Source organism: Pleurodeles waltl, chromosome 2_2, assembly GCF_031143425.1.
Source record: "Pleurodeles waltl isolate 20211129_DDA chromosome 2_2, aPleWal1.hap1.20221129, whole genome shotgun sequence".
In the NCBI taxonomy this organism is placed as follows: Eukaryota; Metazoa; Chordata; class Amphibia; order Caudata; family Salamandridae; genus Pleurodeles; species Pleurodeles waltl.
Window position 1 is genome coordinate 834,245,376 of NC_090439.1, and position 24,342 is coordinate 834,269,717.

At 41.5% G+C, this 24,342-nt stretch overlaps 1 protein-coding gene across 1 annotated transcript in view; it reads left to right on the top strand.

Moving 5' to 3' along the window:
• The window catches only part of SLC26A7 (solute carrier family 26 member 7), a 619,854-nt gene that overhangs the window by 299,468 nt on the left and 296,044 nt on the right, over positions 1 to 24,342 (top strand). Inside the window, exon 3 of the mRNA XM_069219229.1 lies at positions 4,962 to 5,134. Within this exon, the coding sequence (XP_069075330.1) occupies positions 4,962 to 5,134 (173 nt within the window). The remainder of the gene's footprint in view (positions 1 to 4,961; positions 5,135 to 24,342) is intronic.

Consider the following 24,342-nt stretch of genomic DNA (forward strand, 5'->3'; position numbering starts at 1 on the left):
ATTGTTAACCTGAATTGACTTTTGAGAACTGATGTTGACAAGCTGGTAACCGGAATTGACAAAGATCCTGGGAGTGAATGTGGAAGCTGTAAATAATTGCTCCAGAAAGACTTTAGCTTGCTTTAACTTGCAGAGAAAAAAAAAAAGAGAAAAAAAAGTTAAACCATCCTCAGTTGGTTGTTTATACTTACAGCACTTTGCTTTCTGATTCTTTCCAGATCATGTCTAGCACTGGAGATGATAGTAGGGGAAGTAGGCGTTGTAAATGTTTGGGTGTTGTTTTGGGTATTGTGTGTGTGATATTCATTACAGTTCTCATTGTGGGTAAACCTTTGATAGATAAGGATGAAACTAACAATGATTCAATTCCTGAGCTGCTACACTAACGCCTTAGGAGACGTTCGAGCAGGATACAATGTATTGGCATGAGGCAACTAACACAAAAGGAGACCTATCTACTAATGTTTTCTATTGCTTGCTGAGTGAGTATGTTGACACTATGGATGCGAACATTTTTTATGAGTGTACACAAATTCCTGTTTCAGTACAAGAGGGAGTTACCTACCATAGTTTACCTTTGACCTATGGGATAACCTGTAGTCTGTTACTAACCTGATTCTGTAACCAGGAAGAGATACAGTACTTTTACTCTAATCATGATCTTGTGTTTTCCTACGTGCCTATCATAGAGGATCTGAATACTGTAGCGAAACACTATGCCATAAAATTTGTTAAAGGGTTCTTTGAAGCAACGTTAGCAATTAGTACATCTCATGCACACCGCAATAACCTGACATGTTTGCTTACACCTGTAGAGAAAAGCTTTTTAGATCACACTGAAGATAGGAGAAGGGCTCTAAAGGGGAAGTTAGAGAAAGGATTGCAACAACATTCTTTTATTAGTAGTGAGAGCTATGGTGCAGTTAGGGAACAAGGGAAATTAGCTTTAGATGCACTACACGTGGGAAAACTTTACATAACACGACCTAAGTCATATTATGATAATGTGTTTGTGGGAACGAGTGAATGTAAGCATGTGTTTTTGTTTCAGAGCAAGTGGACGTTCATGATAAATGGACAGGATTCAGCGATCCCTAGGATCTATTATATATGTGGACTTAATGCTTATTACCGTCCACCAAAGGGATGGTATGGGACATGTTATTTGGGGATAGTTTTTCCAAAGATATATCAGTTAGTGGATTTGAAGAAGTTTCCGAAATTGTCTGAATTACATCGTACTAGACAAAGGAGAGAGACTGCTGCTGGTGTAGTAGGAGACATATTTAGAGCAATAACTCCTTCAGTGGGAGTTATCTTGAACTCCATAAAGATTCAAAAGTTGTCTACTATTGTGGATAACATGTTGACAAATTTTACAGGAGTTATTCTCCTGATGGATACTGAATTGGCTGCGGAGAGGGCTATGACTCTTCAAAACAGGCTTGATTTAGACATTCTTTTAGCGAAAAATGGCGGAGTCTGTAAGATGCTTAATGAGCGTCACTGCTGTGCCTACATACCTGACAATAGTAATGAGATTAAAAGTATGCTTACTAACCTAACAAGAGATAGTACTGATTTGAAGGAACTGAAAGAACCAGGCGTTTCAGAAAAGGTTGGAAAGGGGCTTGCTAACGTGGGGAGTTGGTTTAGTAATATTTGGCATGGGATATTGGCAAAAATCATACTGGGAGTATTGATTGTTTTAGCTTGTTTATTTGGATTATGGTTATCATGCAAAATTGGTAAAAGAATTAGAGCAAAATTGGCGAAGCATAATACGAGGAGGGAAGAAAAGAAAAGGGAGAAAATGTTCAGAGCAAAATATGGAAATGCAAAGGGGGGGAAGAAATTGAGATGAAAGAACTTAGAAGATGAATAAATGGTGAAGGAAAAGGGATTAGTGTGATGAAAAGAGTCATCAGAGGAGGGATTGTTGGAGTGTGTCCTTTAAAATTAATATTAACATGATAAGTTTGCAAATTAATGCATAATGAAAGCTGCATAGAAAATGTGTTACAGTAATACTAATGCACACGTTTGAAATGTGCCCACGGGGAGTGGCCACCAATGTAAACGATGACTAATGAAACTGATTAATAATGTATTTATGTATGATTTTGTATTAGCACTAAGAGTTATGTATTAAGGTTTTGCTAAATTACTCACTAGGCCTTAGTTAGCAAGGGTTTGGGCCTAGCTGCTTGTTCTCATATTAACCGTGTTTTCTAATGTGCAATGTGCTGTCTTCCTGAAGGACACAACGCTGTACTTTTCCAGAAGATAGAGAGATGTGTGTAAACGTAGTAAATTCTTTCTCATGGGACCCGACTTGCTCAAGGAGACATTCTTGCCGAATGCAACAGTGTAATTCGCAACAGGTGTAAGATCGCCTAAACTGGTAAAAGACAATGGAACTAATGACTGAAGCGACAAGTGTAACTTTTCTTACCTGACATTCTACCCGTTGAAGACATCAATCACAGGAGTCAATAAACTCCATGAGAACTGTCTTAGGTGAAAATTCTAGTAAGGTGAGCAACGGATTATTGGACAGAGATAACGATGCACTGAATATTGCCCAATTGGAAATTAGAGACTTGTTCGACAAGTTTAATATAACGGCGTGACACAAGGAGAAATCAGCCATTCCTAGCCGTCCTCCCCGCCACTTTGATGCTGTTACTTATCCTTACTCTTGAGGGGTCTTTGTCGTTTAGCCGTTTGATACCCTAATCCATCTTTACCTTGCCCCTTGTCCGAGACGCAGTTCTCCTCCTTATGAGGGAAAAGCCTTTTGCTAAACCTTGTTGAGCCTTACCTGCTTATCCTGGCTGATGGTGAATCGACTGATGTCCTGAGGACGAAGACTGTCACTGTATGCCGCCCCATTTGGATGGGTAACTATCTGATGATGAATTGTAATTGTCTGTTTGCCTGTAATTGTCTGTTTGCCTTTCCTTTGGTACCTTCTAGGTACCAACTGCTCTTTTGACAGAGGCCATAGTTAGATGTTTTCTAAATTCATTTTACTAAATTGTTTTGCATGAAGCCCAACATGCTGATGCTAGTTAGAGGTTAGTTAAGGAGTTAACTAAAATCGGGTGCAAATAGACAAATGACTGAATCGTTGCTTTGTTGAATAATGTACTAATGATACTTTGTTAAATTTTGATACATGTTGACTTCGTGTTGTGTCCTAATGTTCATGATCTTTGCACTGATAAAGTTGTATTCCAGTTGCCATATTGTAATTCTGTTGATGTGCTTATTGCTATTGAGACTAATGAATATGCTAGTAGGTTGTAACTAATAGGGAATAAATATCCAAAATCTTACTAGATTTGTGTGGTTGTTCAAGGGCCGAAAGGTCATGGTGTGTTTCATTCTTATTAAATGTCAATGATTAGTGTTATTGATTAATTATTGCGAATATTGATTTGGTTAGTAATCTATCGGTTGGGATGTTAAATAGATATCTTGTCCTGAGGAGTCTCCAATCAGGGTCAAAAGATTCATTGGCCTAAAACGAGTCCCATTGTAAGTAAATTATCAAAGATGGGACGCGTTAACACATGTAGTTGCAATTTTATCACAACATATACCAGCACCTTTCCCCATTACTGACCTTTAAAGGGTAGAATGTGGAGAAAATACACTACGAAATTTCTCCAAGTTATATATTGAGGAATTTTTCACAGTTTAATATCATGAGTCAAGGTATAACTTGTACCGACCTTGGAATCAAGAACTGGAAGCAAAGACTGTTTGCTCCCCATGCTTGAAACTGAGAATGAGGGACTAAATAACAAAGACATAACTAAAGGCATGCTATTTAGGTTATCAGGCAACACACTGCTGAGAGAATGTATACCCTGCACAAGCATGCATATGTGAATTTAGCGGTGTACATTCAGGTTATCTCCCTTTCTTAAATGGCAATATCTCAGTAGAAGTTAAACTTTAGGGGTCCTAGTAACAAACTACATTTTGTAGTATGTTTAGTAGCACGATAATAGTACTACAAAAGTCACACAAAATGCTAATGACATACCTATGAGTGTAATTCTTCACCTTCATTGCTCCTATCTTTCTATGGGGATATCATCACATATGTAAGTTTACTACTTGAAGCAGAAAATGTGAGAGGGACCAGGAGGAGTAGCTGAAAAATGGGATGTACTTACTACTAAACTGAAATGGTTTATGGAGGAGTAAGGATGGGTTAATGGAGCATTAGGGAGGGGTTTAGAGAGGGACATGCACCCACCCACAAAAGGCAAGCCCTTTCTTTTTCACTAACTGCACTCCTAAAGTTACTCCAGACACAATGGAACCTAAAACAGTAGAATGTTACTCCAGTGCAGACCAGAAGTCCAGCACCACCCATGCCCAACCACTGGTACTGTCACATTTTTCGATAGATTAAATATATTAAAAACATTGATTTATATTTTAAAGAATGAATTCAATTAACATCTTTCCCATGGAGGGGGGTATTTTTTCCCTACCTCCATTATTTTCTATGGAAGGGTGTTGCAGTACCAGTGGTTGACCACATGTGGCGCTGGACTTACTACTATTTCTTTTTGTCTGCATTAATTTATGCTTGTAAATTTGACGCCACTGCCTTTTTTAGGGGGTGTAGATGTGAAAGTTTACACTTATGAATAGCTTTACACTCAGATTTTGTGAATATCACAAAGTAGTAGAGTTGCTCAAATTTTAAGAGTAAATTATATGAGTAAATTACTCACGTGTAAGCTAGATGTCAGACATTTGTTTTAGACAAGTGCCTGGTTTAATTTGTAATCTAAAATGCTTAAAGCATTTAAGATTTTTCCAGAAACCTCTGAATTACATCACTGTTTCCCCTTCACAAAATCAAGAATAATAATTTTAATTTAAACAGATAAACACGCAGTCCATTGCTAATGTTCTATTACCTGTCTTTCCAGGGACCTTTGCAATCACTTCTTTGATATCTGCTGGTGCAGTTGAACGTCTGGTTCCTCCAATTAACATCAGTTCAGCTGCTAACTATTCACCAGATTTCCTGGGCTTGTCTGATTTTGAGTTTCAAAGAATTGGAGTTGCTGCTGCAGTTTCGTTTTTAGGAGGTGTCATTCAGGTAAGTATATTCTACAGCAGACAAAACCAACGATTTATGAATTTTCAATGAAAAGTTGTATTTATTGTTTATTGGACTCGGGCAAATTTAATACAATTTTCCACAACCTAGTTCAATTACCACAATTTCTGATGCACTGCGTAAAGGTGGCTAAAGCAGCCCAGAGCTATGTTTACAAAAAATTGTCCTGCTGCTGCTTTCTTCCCTTAGAATAGCAGGTGAATGCTTGGAGGAATAAAAACATTTTGGCTTTTGCCGCTATTTCAAGGAGGCATTGTTTTTTTATGCACAACATGGTCTGGTAGTCTTAGTAGATCAGGCTTTGCATCCAAAAAATGGGTGCTTGCGCTGCAATTAGTTAAAGTTTGCTTATTAAATGTTTTGATAGCAGAAGTGTGACAGCATTCTGAGGCCTGTAATGTATGTGGGCAGCCCATGTAGGGAATTATCTGTTGCATTGTTCCTATAGTTTCGAGGGCGCATTTCAACACGTTGTCAACCTGCCTATTTAGTGTGATCTTGAAGTTCAGGATCACGCTTATTTACTTGTGTTGATGTGCGAGGATTCGTCTTAGGCCAGGCTGCAGTTGATCTATAAATGTTTGCTATTCCACAAGGTAAGAGCGCGTTTTTAAGTGATTTCTTTTCAGATTATTGTGTGACACCCAGTTGTTTACTGCCTGAAGGGTTTTAGAAAATCTAGTTATCCCAAGGTCTGCCACTTTTTCCAGTCTCAGAATAGGCTGGGTGTTGGCAGCGTCAGGTAAGTTTAAATGATTTCTGATCTCAGGCAGTGGGGCCAAGTAGTAGAAAAGGGGCTAATTAAAATATTTTTCAGCAAACTAACTGGACTGGCTGGTTATGTTTATCATCCCTAGGGTTATCATTAGGAAGTGGAGCTACTAGTCACAAAACTTCACTTCAGCGCTTAATTTGTAAAAATATACAGGTGCCAGGCTCTTGTCAGCAGGCCAGGGCAGCTTGCACAACCCACTGCCTCTGCCATGCTGCCATTGATAGTAACAACGCAACTACCAACCATCACACTACTACAAGTGAGTGTGACAATTCAAAGTATTTCAGGCCCCCAAAGCTATAAGAATAGCTTAGGCAGCAGGTAATAGTTATGTTAATATATATAGAATTACCTGTTGTAGTAGTTGTCTCTAAATTAGCCAGACATCGCCACCTTGTGGCAGACTATCACAAGCGTCAGTGTTGACCATTAAGTGCCGGTGCTGAGCACCGGAAAGTAGTGGCTCATATTAAGAACTGGTGCCTGCCCCTTTCCTACTGTGCTGAGCAAATCATGGGTAAGAAGAGCAGTTTCACATGTTTGAAGTATTGTTTAGCGGGAGAGGATGGAGCTAAATTCTTGCAGCACATGAAGTGGCACCAGGGCTCATTGGACTGTGGGGCCCACACTGAGCCCTGATTATTGCTGTATTTCACAGCTCAAACAGCAGCCAAGGGGGCCTTCCCTCTTTGCAGTAGGGCTCATGGCACACTGGCTGCACCACTGAGTATTTCACAAGCACTTTTAAGGTGCCACTTAAAATCATACACCTACGCCCAGATTTACTGCATTAAATAGTTTAGCAACTACAGTTGAGAGTATCCATTACCTTGTCCACAGATATTGAATACAAATATCAACGCACGTGATTTACCTTTCCCAAGAACCAGTCAACACAACAGTACTAACACTAATAGTGTGCTGTTTAGGGCACAGATCAGACATTGGATGTGTAAACTCTCCCAATTCAGCACAGACACAAACAAAAGTTGCCTGTGTCCATATTTTCCAAGATATACTGGTAAACATAACAATATTTGCACTGTTTTCAAAATGCATACAAATCGTTCATACCACAGTAACACTGAAATGGGCATAATACTCCCATTTGCCAACTTTCTAATGGACTTAATTTTGAATCAGCCTGGCCAGGTTTTAAAAGTGTGAAGTGTAGATCACCAGTATTTGAAAAGTAAATGCTCCGTGCATTGATCTATGCGGGAATGCTTTCAATTACCCTTCTCGGATCATCAACTCTGGACTGATTATGCAAAAAGAAAAGTTAACAAAATGCCAAAAGTGTGGTGAAGACTCCTCCCACTCACCACAGTCAGTCCGGAAGAAACAAACTGCCGTCAATTTTCAAATGTCACACAGCACCTGAAAAAAACAAGAGTATATAGTCCGATTGGTTTCATGGCAGAACAGGAGCCTCTTCTATTGGAACACTTATTTTAGCAGGTCATGGCACCATGTAGCTGGTGCTGCTTGTAATTCATTTGGTTCAGGCAGTTGAGCATGGCCTCATGCTCAGTTTGTTCTGCCCCCGCCTGCTACAGCACAAGGAGAAGTGTAGCTTAGTCTGTGAGATTGGAGAGGGGGAGGGTGTAGGGGTTGTGAGCTTCAGATTTTCCAACTATCACGCTGACAAATTATGTTAAAATACAATGCAAGTGAGTGCGGCTGTTGCATCCTATTGGACTCAAGTGTGCCAAGCAGTTAGCGTTAGGGTGGCCACCTGGCATTGAGGCGAGTTCTGGACAGGACTGTCAAAAAATCAGGACAAAGGGTCAAAATGCAAGACAAAAATTCGGGACAAAGGGTCAAAATTCAGGACAAAAATTTAAGAACAAACATCAGTTTTCAGACACATACAAGAGAGGCCATGCCTCACTATGTTACCAGTGCATTTATTTACTCTTTTTTAACATAGCACTATTTATTCACTGTTGTCTTTTGTGATTGCCTCCTGGTATGCTACATTCAGGTGTCACATTTCATCCTTGTTCAGTAGTAAACTAATGCCCTTCAGTGCTGGGGCAAGGCCATCACCCCTACCCAAATCTACCCAATCTTTCTTGAAGAGAAAATAACAGCAACATTTTTATTATGTTTCTGAGCATTTTAATACCCCTGGCAAACAGTTTGGGAAACATGAAGGTAGTTAACCTTATGCTAGTTTAAACAAATTAAACAAAAACATCTGGCTTACCCCAACCGCCCATGGACTTTCAACCTAATTTGTTTTTAAAGAGGCAGAGCAGATGGTGTTGGTGACAGTCTCACACCTAATGTCAGGATGTGAGGTACCCACAACATGTCTGTAGTCTCACAGCACTAGAGTGTATGTCTGGGACTCTACATTTATCTCAGAAATGGGAGCCCGGACTACCAATCAAAGATAATAAAAGAGGAGGATGAAATCGAGATCAAATGGGAGATCCACAGCAAGTGATTCAAGGGGTTGTTGCTAAGAACAGGATAAATAAGGAAGAGAAAAACACAGTGGGGCAATTCCTAAAATCAGACAAGATGGGTCCACCAAGACTATCGAAAGGTTTTGGGTACCTGGGGAGTTGTCTCTGCACACATGAGAGAAACAGAAGAGGCACTGTCAAGTGGTTAAACAAGCAACACCCATCCACCTTGGCAGACTCTTCTGGTGCAATGGTCCGCTGTTCGTGCTTCTGAAGGGTGAGCAGGGGCAAGAACCTTTGCAAGGTTGTGCAAGGCAATTGCCTGCTTTGTCCATGTCTTTAAATTGTTTTGAAATTGAGCAAAAGCCAAACTAGTCATCTGGGTTATCCCTAAGTGTCAAGTACACATTGAATCTTCAAAATATTTGGGATGCAAATTGCACAAACAAAATGTAAACATTTTAAAATGTAATTAGAGTTTTACCCTTTATATACAATTAGATCTCAGATTGAACTAGGAACCAATTACTTTTTGGTACCTAGTGATTAATATCTACCATTCTCCCACTGATTTACAGGATAGAAATCTCAGCAGAGCATCACGGTCCCTCCAAGCCCAGTTTGCTTTTTGGTCTTCTCTTCTGCTTTCTGTAGTAGGCCACATGGCACTAGTGAAGATAGTGTGCTACCCCAATGATAGTATTATTTTGCAAACCTTCCCCTACTCGTCCTTCATTCCTTCTTCAGACATGCCACACATCTGAAGCTACCCGTGACTGCGGGTGGATTAGGTCTTCTGGACTTAGAATGCTATTATTCAGCTGAACAGATCCAATGGGTGGCTTGCTGGCTTTCTGCCCACCTCCCTGCATGAGATGGGTTTTACCAGTAAAGACTTTTAAGGAAGGCTTAATGCACTGCTCATTGTTTCCTGCTGACCATTCTATGGATCACCATCCGGGGTTATCATGCACAGCTTTCTCTTGCCTTGATAGAACCTGTAAACTCACTGACACGAAGAAACTCTATGCTCCTGCACTGCACTACCTTTGCTTTAGCCTTCCCACACGCACAGGACGGCTGTGCTCAGAGCAGCTCCATTAGTGGCATGCAGCAGGTACCTTAAAATTGGGGGATTTGTTTCTGGATGGCGAACTACTAAATTTCCAAACCCTTGTGGCAGACTACCATCTTCACCCCGGTCAACTCCTTACTTACAACCACCTCACATAATCATTAAATGCCCTATTTCCTGTCTTCCACCTAGCACTGACCCCACAAGCGGTGTGCCAGAAGCTCCACACCATAGGAACTGGTGATAAACTGATAGAACGGGTGTACAGACCTTTCCTTCAACATGGAAACCACTCCAGGCCTTCTCGTCATACCACCTGGGTAATTGATGTGGCCAAACCTCTGCAAGATGTAGACTGGACTAAAGTACTGGACTTTCCCCACAAAGTATCCCATGGCTGTCACTTTAAGTACATTCATAGTGCTTCCTTGTGAATGCATTCCGCCCGTTGCTTGCCATCGGCCTTGTGGTTTGTAACCCTCATTTTGTTGCTTTCAGTTTGCTGGCTTTATTTGTATTAGGCTATGCAGCTTGAGTTAGTCTCTTCCCTTGCCAAAACCTTATTTAAAGTATCCGTCTGAGTGCTTGCTTTCTGTAAACAGGCCTGTAAATCTTGCTCTTTTCTCAACACATTTTCTGTGCATTCAAAGAACAAAGTCAAATGTCAGGCTCGGTCTTCGGTGGGAACATAGGGCCAGATGTATCCAGCAATTTTGCATTTGCAAACATTGCGAATTGCAAAAAACTGCCATTTGCGAATGCCTTCAAGATGTTTGAAAGGCATTCGCTGTGCAATTTTAAAATTGCGACCCCATTTAGAGAATCGCAAATTGCGATTCTCTAAATAGGAAATCGTAAATAGGGAATTCCTATTTGCGATTTCCAAAGCACATATATCAAGCATTTCCTAAATGTGAATTGGTCATTTAGGAAATGCAATTACCACCAAATCCAATTTGGTGGTAAACATGTGCAATTTAAAAAAAAAAAAGCATTACAAATGCATTTTTAAAAATGACATGTAGCGCACACATGTCTGTAAATATTTTTTTGGGGTGCATCAGAGGGGGCCTTAGGCCCTCAGCACCCTGGGATTTGCATTACCTAACTTGCAAATTCCTAACTGGAATTCACAAATTGGGAAATGCAAAACTATTTGCACCTATGTCCGACAGGCCCATGGGGATAAATGGAGTACACATTCTCTAATTGCGATTCGGTAATAGCGATTGCGAATTTTAAGAAATCGCTATTACCGAATCGCAAATTTCATACATCCCATTTTGCATTCTTAAATAGCGATTTCTTAAAATTTGCTATTTAAGAGATGCAAAATGGATCTTCGCTACATCTGGCCCTTAGTGTTTACTTTTCTTTCTCTGACTTCAAAGTGAGAGGATTTAAGCGACAATCTTGCTGGATACTGGGGTTAGGAAATAGTTTTTTCTATCACATGACAACATTTAAATAAACTTCAGAATATGTCAGAATTAGGAGTACAAATGAAGCACATTTTTGTTAATTCTGAACTGTGCTGGAAACAAATACCTTAATATGATTGAAACAAATCATTGCATTAGGTGATGCAATTTCCACACATCATTGTCTGTGCACAGTTTAGTTTGATTTGAAAAACAGTACATCTATGCAAATGTAATGGTCATTTCAATCAAAAATATGCTGTCTGTAATGGCAGTGTGTTACCACACCATACATACTCCACTCCACTCTGCTCTGCACCACTCCACACCACTGCACCCTACTCTGTATCACTCCACTTTATACCACTCCATGCCACTGCACTGCACTCTTCTCCATTCTGAACCACTCCATATTATGCCACTGCACTCTATGCTACTTCACACTCTGCCTCTCTGCTCTACTCTGTACCACTCTATTCTATGCCAATGCACTTTACGCATCTCTACACCACTGCACTCTGCTTCTCTGCACGCTATTCCACTCCAGTCTAGGCAAGATCAATCTAGTCCGCACAACTCCACTCTATGCCACTGTGCACTACTGCACTCTCTGCCACTCTATTGTATGCCACTCTACTTCACTGCACTCTATGCCACTCTTGTCTGTCCCACGCCACTCCATGCCAATGCACTCTAAACAACTGCACTGTACCCCACTGCACTATACTCTGCACCACTGGGCTCTACGCCACTGCTCCTATGCCACTCTACGCCACTCCACACCACTATGCTACTAACTTTTAGCCATGCTGAACAGCAGCTACTCTGGTGTGTAACATGGCTAAAACATATTAGCAAAGCCAATAACTCTTGCGTAGATGAGACCTATTGGCATTGCCAATTTTGTTAGTACTATGAGGTACGAAGGCCCCTTGAAAAACTGTGAATGTGTAAGTCCTTATTTTAAACATGCATTGGATGCCTCGTCAGGGATAGTAAGCGCTATATAAATACAATTCTATTATAATATAGGCTCCTACAAAATGAGGCAATACATTTCGGTTAAATAAAAAAAAGTGCTTTTCAAATACAGATTTGAATAATATACAGTTTATACCTAGTATTAAATTTTTTTATAACACTCCATTAAAACCACACACTCCAGAGCTCACCTTGGAACACCATACAGTACCACTCTAAAAGAAAATGTCTTTGCCATCAAAAAGCTTAAAGTGACTCCTTTGGCTAAAGTCAATGCAGGTTTTCAAGACCCTTTGCATTTGCAGATTTACCAGTTGCCCTCATTTGCATTTGTTTAGGGAAGGAGACACCCTGGCAAGAAGGTCTGTTTCTTATCTGTCTGGTCCTCCCTTTCCTCCCAGCACAGGAGATTCCTTGCCTTTCAGTCCAGCTGGGGAACCTGATCTGCCCATAATTTCGCCTTCCCGTCCATTGTCCTTTTGGTGAAAGGCTAAAATTACGGACAAATGCCGTCCGTTAAGCCTTTCACCACGGACAACGGATGGCAGGGCGAAATTACGGGCAGTCCATGAAATTTACGGACTGGTGGGCACCCTAGTTAGCGTGCTGTGAGGCAGCACTGGGCACAAGGGATCAGTCACTCCATGGTGCATGAAAAATGCATAGGCCTGTTTGGCGCCTCAAGCATGCTCGGAGTTGTATGGAGAAATATAGGCGATACTGGGCTGGCCAGCATAAAATCCGCACTTTTGTTTATTCTTCCTCACGTACCCTCACAGCCTAGTTCAACCTGTGCTCTCCCAGCCTGCCTTGCATCAACTCAGCCATGAGCCTGCCCCCAGCTACAATTATCCTATGGAAGGCTTAGCCTCACACAGAGTTAGGGTGCAGCAGACTCGGGGAATAGGAATGCAAGTCATTGAGTGACAAAGACTTCGTAGAATTGTGACAGATGTGATGACAACATCAATAACATGATGATACACATTCATGTCTGCCTGGACAAGGGTGGGCCATCCTTTGAAGACATACTAAGCAGCCTCCCAACAAGATATCTTGTTTATTTTACTTTGAAATTAAACTATTTATATCGAGACAACTCCCTGCGGGATCAGAAATTCATAGTCCCAGCCCTGTGAAATAAATGCCGGTGCTGAGCACAAGAAACCCCCAGTTCAAATTAAGCACTGCTTCACTTTCAAGTCACTTGCAGGGCACGAAGATAGTATTATGATTTTCACTCATGGAGTAAATAGAGACAGACAAGGGTAAGGTTGCATGTTGACTTGCATCATATGCGTAACAAGTTCCCCAAATTCCAAATTATGTATCATTTATAATGGATAACCAGCTATGAGACAGTATCTACCTGTGTGACCGCATGGGATGACTTTTAAATAGATTTAGTCACATAAATATTTTAGGATTTTTCTGGGTAATGTTGTTTGCCCTTCCATCTCCAGTGATGCATCACAGACTGTTTATTTTCCCCAGGAATGCATTTTCGGCCCTTTCTACCAGTCTCACTCTTCGATAATTTTTTTCTTCCAAGATTTTGTGTAAACATAAGCACGCTAGCTATACTTTTCTGTTTTAAAAGCCAACCTTGCAGCTGTTTTCTCAGCACAGACAACCCACGAAATCTGTTTTCTTGTCCATCCATTCAGTGCAGTTTTCTATCCTCCCACAGAGCAATTGTGCTCCTTCATGCCATTCTACTGTGTGATTCCTCTTCCCCTTGTTACACTACTATGAAGTTGTTCCCTAATTCAGGGAATCAGTGCTCCATGATTCTTACATATCCTCGTTTCATTGTTTAGTCTTCTTCCACCTGGAACTAATTAGCAGTAATTTCCCCCCTTCTCTCCTTTCAGAATATTTCCTCCTTCTGACCAGTTATGCATTGCAGTGATGCACTCTCTTACTAGCTAATTGATCACCCCCTTCGTTTTTCGCCTAACCATGATATGCAGTCCTTCTGTCTTCTGATACACAGTTTTAAATGTTTCAAATCATGAATGCTACTACCTTCTCCACAGCTCTGCCCAGGTGCCAACTTCATGTGTAGTTTTAAGGATGAGAACTAAAAACCTTCCTTGTAATTGTATTGACACCAAAGTTTCTAAGTATTATATCTTATTGACGACAAATTCTGATACTGAGGACACTCTTCAACTGCAGATCTGGTGCTCTTATGGAACATCCTTGATATAGCTTGCGAAAGATGACGAAATGCACCTCTAGTCTCCCTACTCTGTTATATCAAGAGGATGCTCTTTCCACCTGTGAGACAGGCTTTCGCTGGGGGCAGATTATAAGATTCGTCTTGCAGTAGCTGCAACCAGGGGTTTGATTTTCTAGCCTCCCATTATATATTGAACCTAGTAGCATGGACAAGATGAGATACACTTGTGTTTTTTTTATTTCAATTGTAGAAATGTTTGCAAATATCATGTGTATAGGTTGTACATTAATGAATCACAAATATTGGAAAGTGTGCCCATTGGAGATAGTTTGCCATGACTAATGGGGCACCTGTCATGAAGGTTATCTTTAATCAATCATAAACAGTATGTTTGTTTATAAGTTTCTTACAAGAGGGAGGATGGATGCTGCCCACTGAGAACAGCAAAAGACAGCCCATCCCCACTTCTTCTTTGCCTCCAAGACCAGGTGGGATTTGTTAGCACGTCTGACCTCATCTGGTTACTTATCATTAGTTTATAAGGGGACGTTTTAGAGGTTCCATGGACCTTTTGACTGCACTTAGAATAGTTCTCACCATAAGACTCCGTTCCCATACAAATCAATAGCAATACCAATCACTAACATCAATAATCTTGGGAGTCAATAATTTCCACGCACCATGACCCCTTGCCCATGAATAACCACACTTTTATGTAAAAGTTAAAATGTTTATTTCTGTATATTTACAATGCTAATATCATGTAACTTAGTCTCAAAATCAAATGGTACACATACAGAAACAATACTGGTTGACCGAACCTTCTAAAGAATCTCAATTTAATCAAAGATTGGATCATTACACATTCTAGAGTTACAGTACAAATCAATAACAAGAGTAACTGTGCAATAGAAATGGCATATATTTAGATTCAGCAAAGAAAATACATTAACTGTTGTTAATATTTAGCAAGCATCATCAGTGAGTATCCTAATTAATCTTCTGATTGGAATAGCATGTTTGGGCTTCATGCAAAGCAATTTAGTCACCAGAAATTTGGAAAAACATCTAACTATGGCTCTATCAAAATTAGCGGTTCGTACCTAAAGACAAAAGCATATAGATATAGCAGTCAGTAACATCATCTTATACCTTGCCTCAGTAAGGTTCAGCAAGCTGTGGCTGTGTTCGTCAATTGGACATCTGTTCGGTCAGCAAGACATCAGAATTTAGCATTTAAGTTCAAGATAGCAATGTCTCTTCATGCAGTTCGGAAAGAATAATAGCTAAAAATGGCTCATCTCCTCTCGGGACATTATGAAAAAATGGGACTCTCTCCTCTCAATGCAGTCTAGCTAAATTGGATTCCCTAAAAACTACTTCCCACGTTGCTATTGGTCAAAGAATTGTAAGTTTACGTTAAATCCAATGGAAATAGAACCTCAAATCTAAGAATTTACTAAACCGTTGTTCATATGTTGATAATTCACTCCTCTGCCCTGTTCCCGCCGTTGGGCTTGTCAGGTAACAAATTTGTATCAGCCTATACTCCAGTCAGTGCATCCATTGTTAATTCCTGGGAACATTGCCTTTACACATGCTAAGTTTTTTCAAAGTATCTATAGCTACTACAACATTTCTAGCAAGCAGTTCTCATGGGAAAGAATTTTTAGCTACTATCATTAGGTCAACGCAATGGAAAATGACATTTTAATACTCTAAGCGGCCATTCCATGATTTGTGTAAGCAATGCAACTTGACATGAGGCCGTGCAGCTAGGCCCAGGACCTCGCTAAATTAAGGCCTATGATTAATAAAGCGAATATATAATACATGACTATTAATATGACATACTACTACATTAATCGAAATGTGAGCTCGACAATTTACATTAATAAGCAGTTAATAAGTACACTTCGTGATTATTGATGGTCACTCAAGTAGGCACATTTTCAAACTTGTGTATTATTTTTCTATATTAACTCATTTTCTATGTAGTTTTAACATTCAGAATACATGAATATTCATTAGTAAAATTTTCAGCGTTAATAGGTTTCTGGACAAGATTTCTGGCAGGGCAGTCTCTTGTAAGTTATATTTGTCCAGATGCACATAGGCAGTAAATCTTTCAGTGTCATATGAGAAAAGGGCAATGAGTGCCCTTTCTAGAAGCCCCTCTATGAAGGGAAACTGCTCCAACGTAGTGTGTTGAACTTTTGAATGACAAGGGATGCACTGAATCTCATCAGTAATTGCCTACTGCCCAGTTATCAGGACCTGTATATTTCATCTGGTGCTCACTTACAAAAGATTTTACACAATGATGTATGGTCTCTGCTGTGGTATGTCCAGAACATGGGGCACAGTGCTGTCACATTCCTTAAGATACCAGCAGTACTAAGAGCCTTAGTGTTATTCCTCTGTTCTGCCATTTTGCTTGTGAACTGGCCACCATTAAATCCCCAGTTAGTTCAAGAAGTCCAGAGATGAGGGCACGGTACATAGGAAACTTTCTTCCTGTCACCAAAGAGGGGAGGAGGCTTGCATCAAGAATTGACTTCCTCAATTGCAGGTGAGGATTGTGGTTACTGGTCCTGCACCACACTCTATTGTTTTTGTTTCTCTCTTAACCCGGCATATGTTTCCAGGTTAAACACTTGGTTGGCCTGAGTATACCCAGTTTTTGCCCCTTTATCTAGCTGAGCTCACAAACTGTTGTCTCCAGAGGGTCAGACTGTCGTCTGCCCCACTTGTCTACTGAGGTTGGTCCACTGTAGAATGGAACCTCTGACATGGAGCCACTTGTACCTCTGGTTGCATAAAATATGAGATCATATATTATCAGCAGATTAGAATATGTCAATGCCTTGCTAGCTTCTGCTAACAAGACTTTACTTTCCAAACTTCAAGTCGTGTAATTCACGGCTGCTCATCTCATCTGAAATCTTCCTTCTGGTACTGCCTCTATACCTCTCTTGAGAACTTTGCATTGGTTGCATATTAAGAAAAGAGTAATCTTTAAAATCTGCTTTCCTCACCCATAAGTCTTTAATGGGGAAAGGCTCCAGGTATCTTATCCAAAAGCTTGATCACTATTGTCCTGTCAGGCATTTGAGATCCAGTGACAAAGCACTGCTCAGTGCCCCACCTATCAGAAAGGTAAAGGCAGTGAGTAGGTCTTTTATAGGTTTCGCCTGCACAGCGCTTGTACTGTGTTTGTGAATTCTATTGTTAATATAGATCTTCATAGGGCTTACATCCTGCCCCCTTGCTTTTCAATGCTTTTCATTGGTTCCAGTGCTTACCACTTACTTTTCCTCCAATCCCATTGGCTACTGCATACTATTTCTTGTTGTTCCTCTCGTGTGTTACTCTCGTGTGTTTAGACTTGGTCCTGAAGCCAAAGTAGTGTGTTCATCCACTTTGATGGAACTTCTTTCTTATGAGCAAGCTGTCAGCACCCCTGCTTGTTTCACTTTGTATCCAACTCGGAATAGCGTGAGCTCCGTCAGTTGTTTAGTACAGCACTACTGTAGACATGGACCTTCCGCCTCTGTTTCTGCCGTTTCATTAAAACGCAGCTTTGTAGAGTCTGCGCTTGAAGAATATGCCTCTGAACGAGATTCAAACTGGTTGCACAGCTGTACATATGGCGCCTTTGTATCTTCACTGGGAATGATGTATTACATAAACTAAAATGGCATGCTTCTTGCACTTTCCTGGTAGCAGCACAGAACAAAAAGTCTTAGCTGTAATGCGGCTTGTCATGCGAATCTGCACGTCACCTTACAAGCTCAGCTCAGCCAGCTTCTGTAGCACAGTTCCCAATAGCGCGCCTGCCTTGAAAATTAAAAGATGCCACTTGCCGGTAAGTTGATATGTTGCCCTCGTGCTCATGCACTCCTATTCAGCCAGCCACATTGAAAGAAAGCATCTGTGCACCTCATTTGATGTGTGTGCATGCATACTCTGTTGAGGCTCAAGCACTGTCATCTCTGTGAATCTGTTAGATTTCACACACAATGGGAGCCAAGGTCAGGCATGTAGAATCAACGAGGCTGTGAGAGATAATAGGGCATTATAAATGGGTGGCAAAAACTATTATTTCTTGAATGGATTTGAAAAGGGTCCCTTCCAACAGAGCACAATGGGGTTTATGAGACACTCTCTGCTGCTGAAGCGCTCATCTGGCTCAACAGGCCCTCGGTGTGCTCAAAACACAGCTCTCCAGTGTCAGCCCGAGCATTCAGGACAAAGTGCACTCAAATGGCAGTAAATTAAAGGTTCTGCACATTCATCAAAAGGAGTGGACGCCTGCAGTGTTAGCCCTCAAACGCATAGATGCATTACAGCAGCTTGACATAAAATGTAATATCTGACACCCCAGCCCTGTATCATTTTTCAAAGACAAGCAACAGGCATCTTGTGTTCATCAGTTTCACTACAGCATCCTATGTCCTTACTGTATGTAAAACACAAAGATGTACATTGCATCTGTTGGAAAATGCCCTTCTCTGAAGGGTCACCCCAAACTTTTTGCCTTCCTCCTTCTCTTTTTCTGATCTCGTTTTTGTCAGCTTTACCACTGCTAACCAATGCTAAAGTGCATGTGCTTTCTCCTGTAAACATGGTAACATTGGCTTATACCCAATTTGGCATATTTAATATACTTGTAAATCCCTAGTAAAGTGCACTACATGTGCCCAGTGCCTGTAAGTTAAATGTTACTTGTGGGCCTGCAGCACTGGTTGACCCACCCACATAAGTAGCCCCTTAAACATGTCTCAGGCTTGCTGTTGCCAGGCATGTGTGTCTTCACCCATGAGGTAGGCCCTAGGTAGCCCATAGGACAGGGTGTTATGTAAGTAAAAAGCAGGACATATGCTTGTAAGTTGTACATGTCCTGGTAGTAAAAAACTCCCAAAGTCGTTTTTCATTACTATGAAACCTGCTCCTCTCATAAGCTAGCATTAGAAATTCCCTTATATGCTTTTAAGTGGCAATTACTGAACTAAGAGGAGTAGCCTTGTCACATTTGGTATGGTTGGAATGGTAGTGAGAAACCCTCCTTACTGGTGAACTTGGATTTTACATTACTATTTTAGAAATGCCATTTTTAGAAAGTTGGCATTTCTCCGCCCTCACTGCCATCCGTGCCTTACAGCCTGTCTCCAATCCATGTCTGGTCTATGCTGGTTGACAGCTCCCCGTGTGTTTTACACCCAGAAAGCCATAAACACAGGACACTCAGCTGCATCTGCAATCATCTGCATACAGATGGGTTTTCCAGGACAGGAAGGTTGGAGGGCTTCTTTCTTAAACTTCAAAGGCCAGAGGCCTGCCCTCACACAAAGGACAGATAATCCCTCACAGGCCTTCTGGCAGAGAGGGCTGAGTTGAAAGGGGAACGTGTGCACTTCAAAACAACTCTTTGATGTTTCCTCCACTTCAAAGGCACTTTGGGTATATATATTGGGTCTATGACTTCACCAAATCAGACACCTCTGGCTCTGCAACTGGACTTTGTCAGAGGCACTGCCTGGCTGCCCAAATGTCTCATCTGGACTGCTTTGCTGAACGGATTGCTCCCCTGCTTGTTGCCCTGCTGCCTGCTGGCCCCTGACCCTCCTGGAAGGACTCTGCCTTCCTTCACAAGTGCTCTTCAAGGGCTTGGATTGAGCTTGCCTCCTGTTCTGAAGTAGCAGGGCCAAGAGAGACTTCACCAAAGAGAAGGAAATCCCCATGTGTTGACAAAATTGCAGAAATCGATGCAGTGCATGCCTTGCAGCTATAGAATTGCTGCATCGCCTACTGGATCAACTCAGTGCCTGCTTCTTTCTACTGCGCTCTGGATTTCCAATGCATTGTCCCTGGGCGTCAAGGCTGCGCTCCTGAAAATTGATACATTGCCTTGCAGCATGGAAAGAAACAAAGCATTGTCTTTGCCGCACAGGAAAATCCGATTCATCGCCTTACTTTTCAACCTATCTCCTCCTCTGTGGCCCTTTGTGTTGTTATTTTTGACGTATCCCAGGTACTGTGTATTAAAAGGATACAACCACTGATTCGTAAGGATTGAGACTCATCTAAACCTTTAAAAAGTGATATCTTGAATTGTGCAGATTGGATTTCTGTCGTTTTGGTCTTATTTCATTCAGATACATATTACCTATTTTCCTAAACTGTTGTGGAGTACTTTTTGTGCTGTTTTCACTTTGTTACTGTATGAGTTATCACAAAAATACTTTACGCATTGCCTTCGAATTTAAACCTGCCTGCCCTTTACCAAGCTACCAAAGGGTAAGCACAGGATAATTTAGGGTGTGTAGTGACTTATCCTGACTAGGATTGTGGTCACTTGGGCAAGTATAGCTACTCCAACAAGAGACCCAATTTCTAACAGCATACTCATCATGACTCAGCGTAGCTACTAGTATGTGCCAAGGTTCACTAATATGATCTAGCTCAGTGCTGTTAACAATATACCAAAGACTTAAAGACTTAGTGACAGCAGGAAGTGTAGCCTGTAACCTTAACATTTCTGTCATGATCCACTGTGCTATCAAACTGATTAAGACCACAGCCATTCTGACCCTGTAATAGCAGATTCTGATATATGTTTCCCGCACAATGTGAAGCAAATCTGTTGAAACATGCGAATCAGTGTGCACATGCCTTTTCGTGTTCTAGGCTGCCGGTCTGCATCAATATTTGACATAACAAGTGGTACTGGGGCCCAAGTGCATAAGCAGCTCACAGTACTCCAATAATGGCTATTTTATACTACTGTTCCTTGGGACAGTGGGGTAATTTTCATTGCTTACTTAAGGGCCAGTTGCATCTCCTGCTACACCACTGCCTGCTGTTTATTCTTTCATGTTCTACTTGCTTGTTTAGACTTGGTCCCAGACTTGGCGTGGAGGTTGGTAGTAGAAATACTGCAAAGAGAAAACTATGCCCACTTCCACTATGGTATCTCCCTATCAGAATCAGGGTTGCTGATCTGATGATCAGAGTTCTTCCTTTCAGGAATTAATTATTTCTCATGCTATCCCACACAGGTCTCAGAAAAGGGCAGTAGGCCGGGCAACCAGAGTAGTTGCAAAGAAATAATCAATCAATTCAACTGCTGACAAGCTCCGTGGCTCACCGTTTTCCAGTGTAATGTCCGTCAGACCGTGATATGCACTCCACAAATGGTGCAACAGTAGAAGAAGACAAGGTTTGCTAGTTTGCTTTTGAATACGAATGGACTACATGACTTTAAAACAACATCCCAGGCCCTTGCTTTCTTTTTGTTGTTCCTCTTCCGTTGCAGGTTTAGGATGTACTTGAGAAGTGTATGGTGAGCCAATCAACCATCTCTCTTCTTGTCAATCACGCTTCAAACTACCACCACTTACTGCACAATATATTGTCTTTCTCAATAAACAAGTGAAAACACTTTTATTTTATGAAGTTTCAGTAACTTATATTGCACAACTGCTCACCAAGCTAACATTTACAACAACAAAAAATGTATTATTAATCACATAGGTGAAACATAATGTATTTACCAATGCTTGTTCTATCTGGACCCCTCTTACCAGAATGAATTGCCTTATGACATCCATTCATGTACAGACCACATCAAATTTAGAAAGATGCTCAAGACAGTGTTATTTAAATCTGTGTTCTGCCTTTCTGCTATCTGTTTAACGCTGAGGTACCCCTGCCAGGGTGATTCAAGCGCATTATCATGAGAAACACATTACATAACATCAACTATTTAAAAAAAAAAAATCTAAATTCCTAATTTTCACTTGGCTCCACTTCCTAAATTACAGGACGCTTTAGATTTAATTGCATCAGTACTGTTCATTTACAGTATTGATTAACGCTGTGTTTTCTACATTTTAGTCTGTTTGCCAGCTTTGAAATTACTAGCATCATGGACTGTAAGGTTTGTGAGCTGATAAAGTAACCAGGTTTTGGCAGAAAGATTGTCATACTTCACCTTTCAGTGCAGTGTTGGTGATCAGGTAGCGATCACAAACGTTGCATATTTGTGAGCATTGTTTGAACCATCCGAGCATTTTACAGTTAACTGCGCGGTACTGTTGTAACATTTTTCAGGTGTGCTCCGGTGTTCGTGTGGAGTCTTTTTGTGGGGTTTCACTGTGCTATTGCGTGTTGCACAAATACTTTGCACATTGCTTCCTAAGTTAAGCCTGACCGCTCTGTGCCAAGCTACCAGAGGGTGAGCGCAGGTCAATTTAGGGAGTGTAACTTACTTACCATGACTAGGATTGTTGTCCCTTCTTGTACAGAGTGCAAACCTCTACCAACCAGTGACCCAGTTTCTAACATTTGTGATCAGCAGTGAGGATAGGAGTTGTGTTTTTGAAATACCATATATTAACTCAGTGTACGCTACTACCCACACAGATCAATTCAAATCAAATGTCTCTGATCCCAATTGGCATTTTTTCCTACTTTTTAATTGCCATTTTTAATTTTTCAGTTCTCTCTGATTGACATTTTTGTTTTTTCTCTAAATTATGTCTTTGGTTGGTGGTTCTACATACACCTGCAAGAATGGAGTTTGAGCTGGCCAGACTTGAGGGTTACATTATAGCCCAGCTCAAGGATGTCTGCAAATGTTATGGGCTTTCTGTAAAAAGCAGGACCAAGAAGGTAGAGCTGCAAAAGGCACTGAGAGCCTATTCAGAAGCCCATGCTGCATTAAATGAGATCTCATAGGAGAATGAGGATGAGGACGAGCTGGATGTGGAGGATTATTTGGATCAGGGCGGAGGCCTTGGACTGCTGTCTGTGGGGGAAGAGAACAACTGACTGCCAAGAATTAGGACCCCTTCCAGTGCAGGGAGCAGCATGCCATCCAAAGGCCGGTCCCCAGAGGAGCTAGAGGATAGAATGGAAGAGAGGAAATTAAAACTGGAGCTGGCTAAGCTCAAATTGGAGAAAAAGCTGGAGACCAAAAGGTTGGCTATGGAAGCAAAGAAGATGTTTGCTCAGGAGTTGAGTCTGAGAGAGTTGGGCATAAGAGCCCCATGTGAAGGTTCCAGCAGCAGCAGTAATGGTGTTAATATACCTGTAGTTTCTTCACATGCGTCCAGCTACTACATCCCAAGATGGGGTGCCTCTTGCAGTGTGAAAGATGACATAGATAAATGATTGGCAGCCCATTAAGTGGCTTTAAAAATACACAGGGTCCCAGAAGAGTTCTTAGGGGGCGGGTAGTCTTTGGCTCTACATGCCCACAGGAGAAGGGGCATACTCCTAACACTAGAGGTGAACGATCAGACCAACTACACTGCCATGAAGACCCTTTTATTCAGTAGGTTTGAGTTGACACCTGAGAAGTATAGCCAACGGCTCAGGGCTGGTCACAAACTCTCTATACAAACATGGGTGGATTTTTTGGGACCATGCTGGAAAGGCACTGAAGGGCTGGGTGAGGGGCAGCAAGGTTAATGATTTTGAAGGGCTGTACAACTTATTTTTGAAGGAGCATATGCTTGACAGTTGTTTTGAGCAGCACCAAAACCTGGTGGATAGCAAGTTGACTGACTCCAGGAAGCTTGCTGAGGAGGTGAACATCTGGGTCAGCACCCAAGTGTCCAAGAAGGTATTGAGGGGCACTCCCAAAAGAGTGGTCACGGTTCCCAACAGAAGAAAGAGGGGGTGATAAAAAGAAGAAGCTCTCTAAAGGCCCCCAAAACAACTCACAGGGAAAAGGTCTGGTTCCTATTCCCAATCTGGCCACCAGAATCAAAACTACCCTGTCAAAAGTCAGCATCCCAAAACACTGAAGTGCTATGAGTGTAGCGAGTATGGACACTACAAGGGGGACCCCAAGTGTCCAAAAAGACCACACCCTCCCAGGGGTGACTAGTATAGTTCTGAGGAAGGACTTTGCCCCGTTAATTGGGGGGGGGTGGAAGTTTAGCAAAGTTACCCTAGTGTCCCTGGGTGACAGTGAGATGGTTCCTAAGATCCATGTGTCATTACATACTACAAAGTATATGCAGTGGGTCACAATCAATGGGTAAGGTGTTAAGGCTCCGAGGGACACAGGTGCCAGTATGACTGTGCTAAGGAGTCAGCTGGTGTCTCCAAAGCAGTGATTCACAATACATTCCACCAAGTTGTGGTGGCTAAAACAGAGAGGGTCTATATCCCGTGGTCTTATTCCTTTTGAGTCAGGACAGGGCTTACGACTTCTGAAGGTTGCTGTGAGCCTGGCCACGACTGTGGACTGTTTATTGGGTAATGATCTTGTGTCCTCTATCTGGACGGAAGAGGAACTCGGCTCAAATGGAGATCTTGG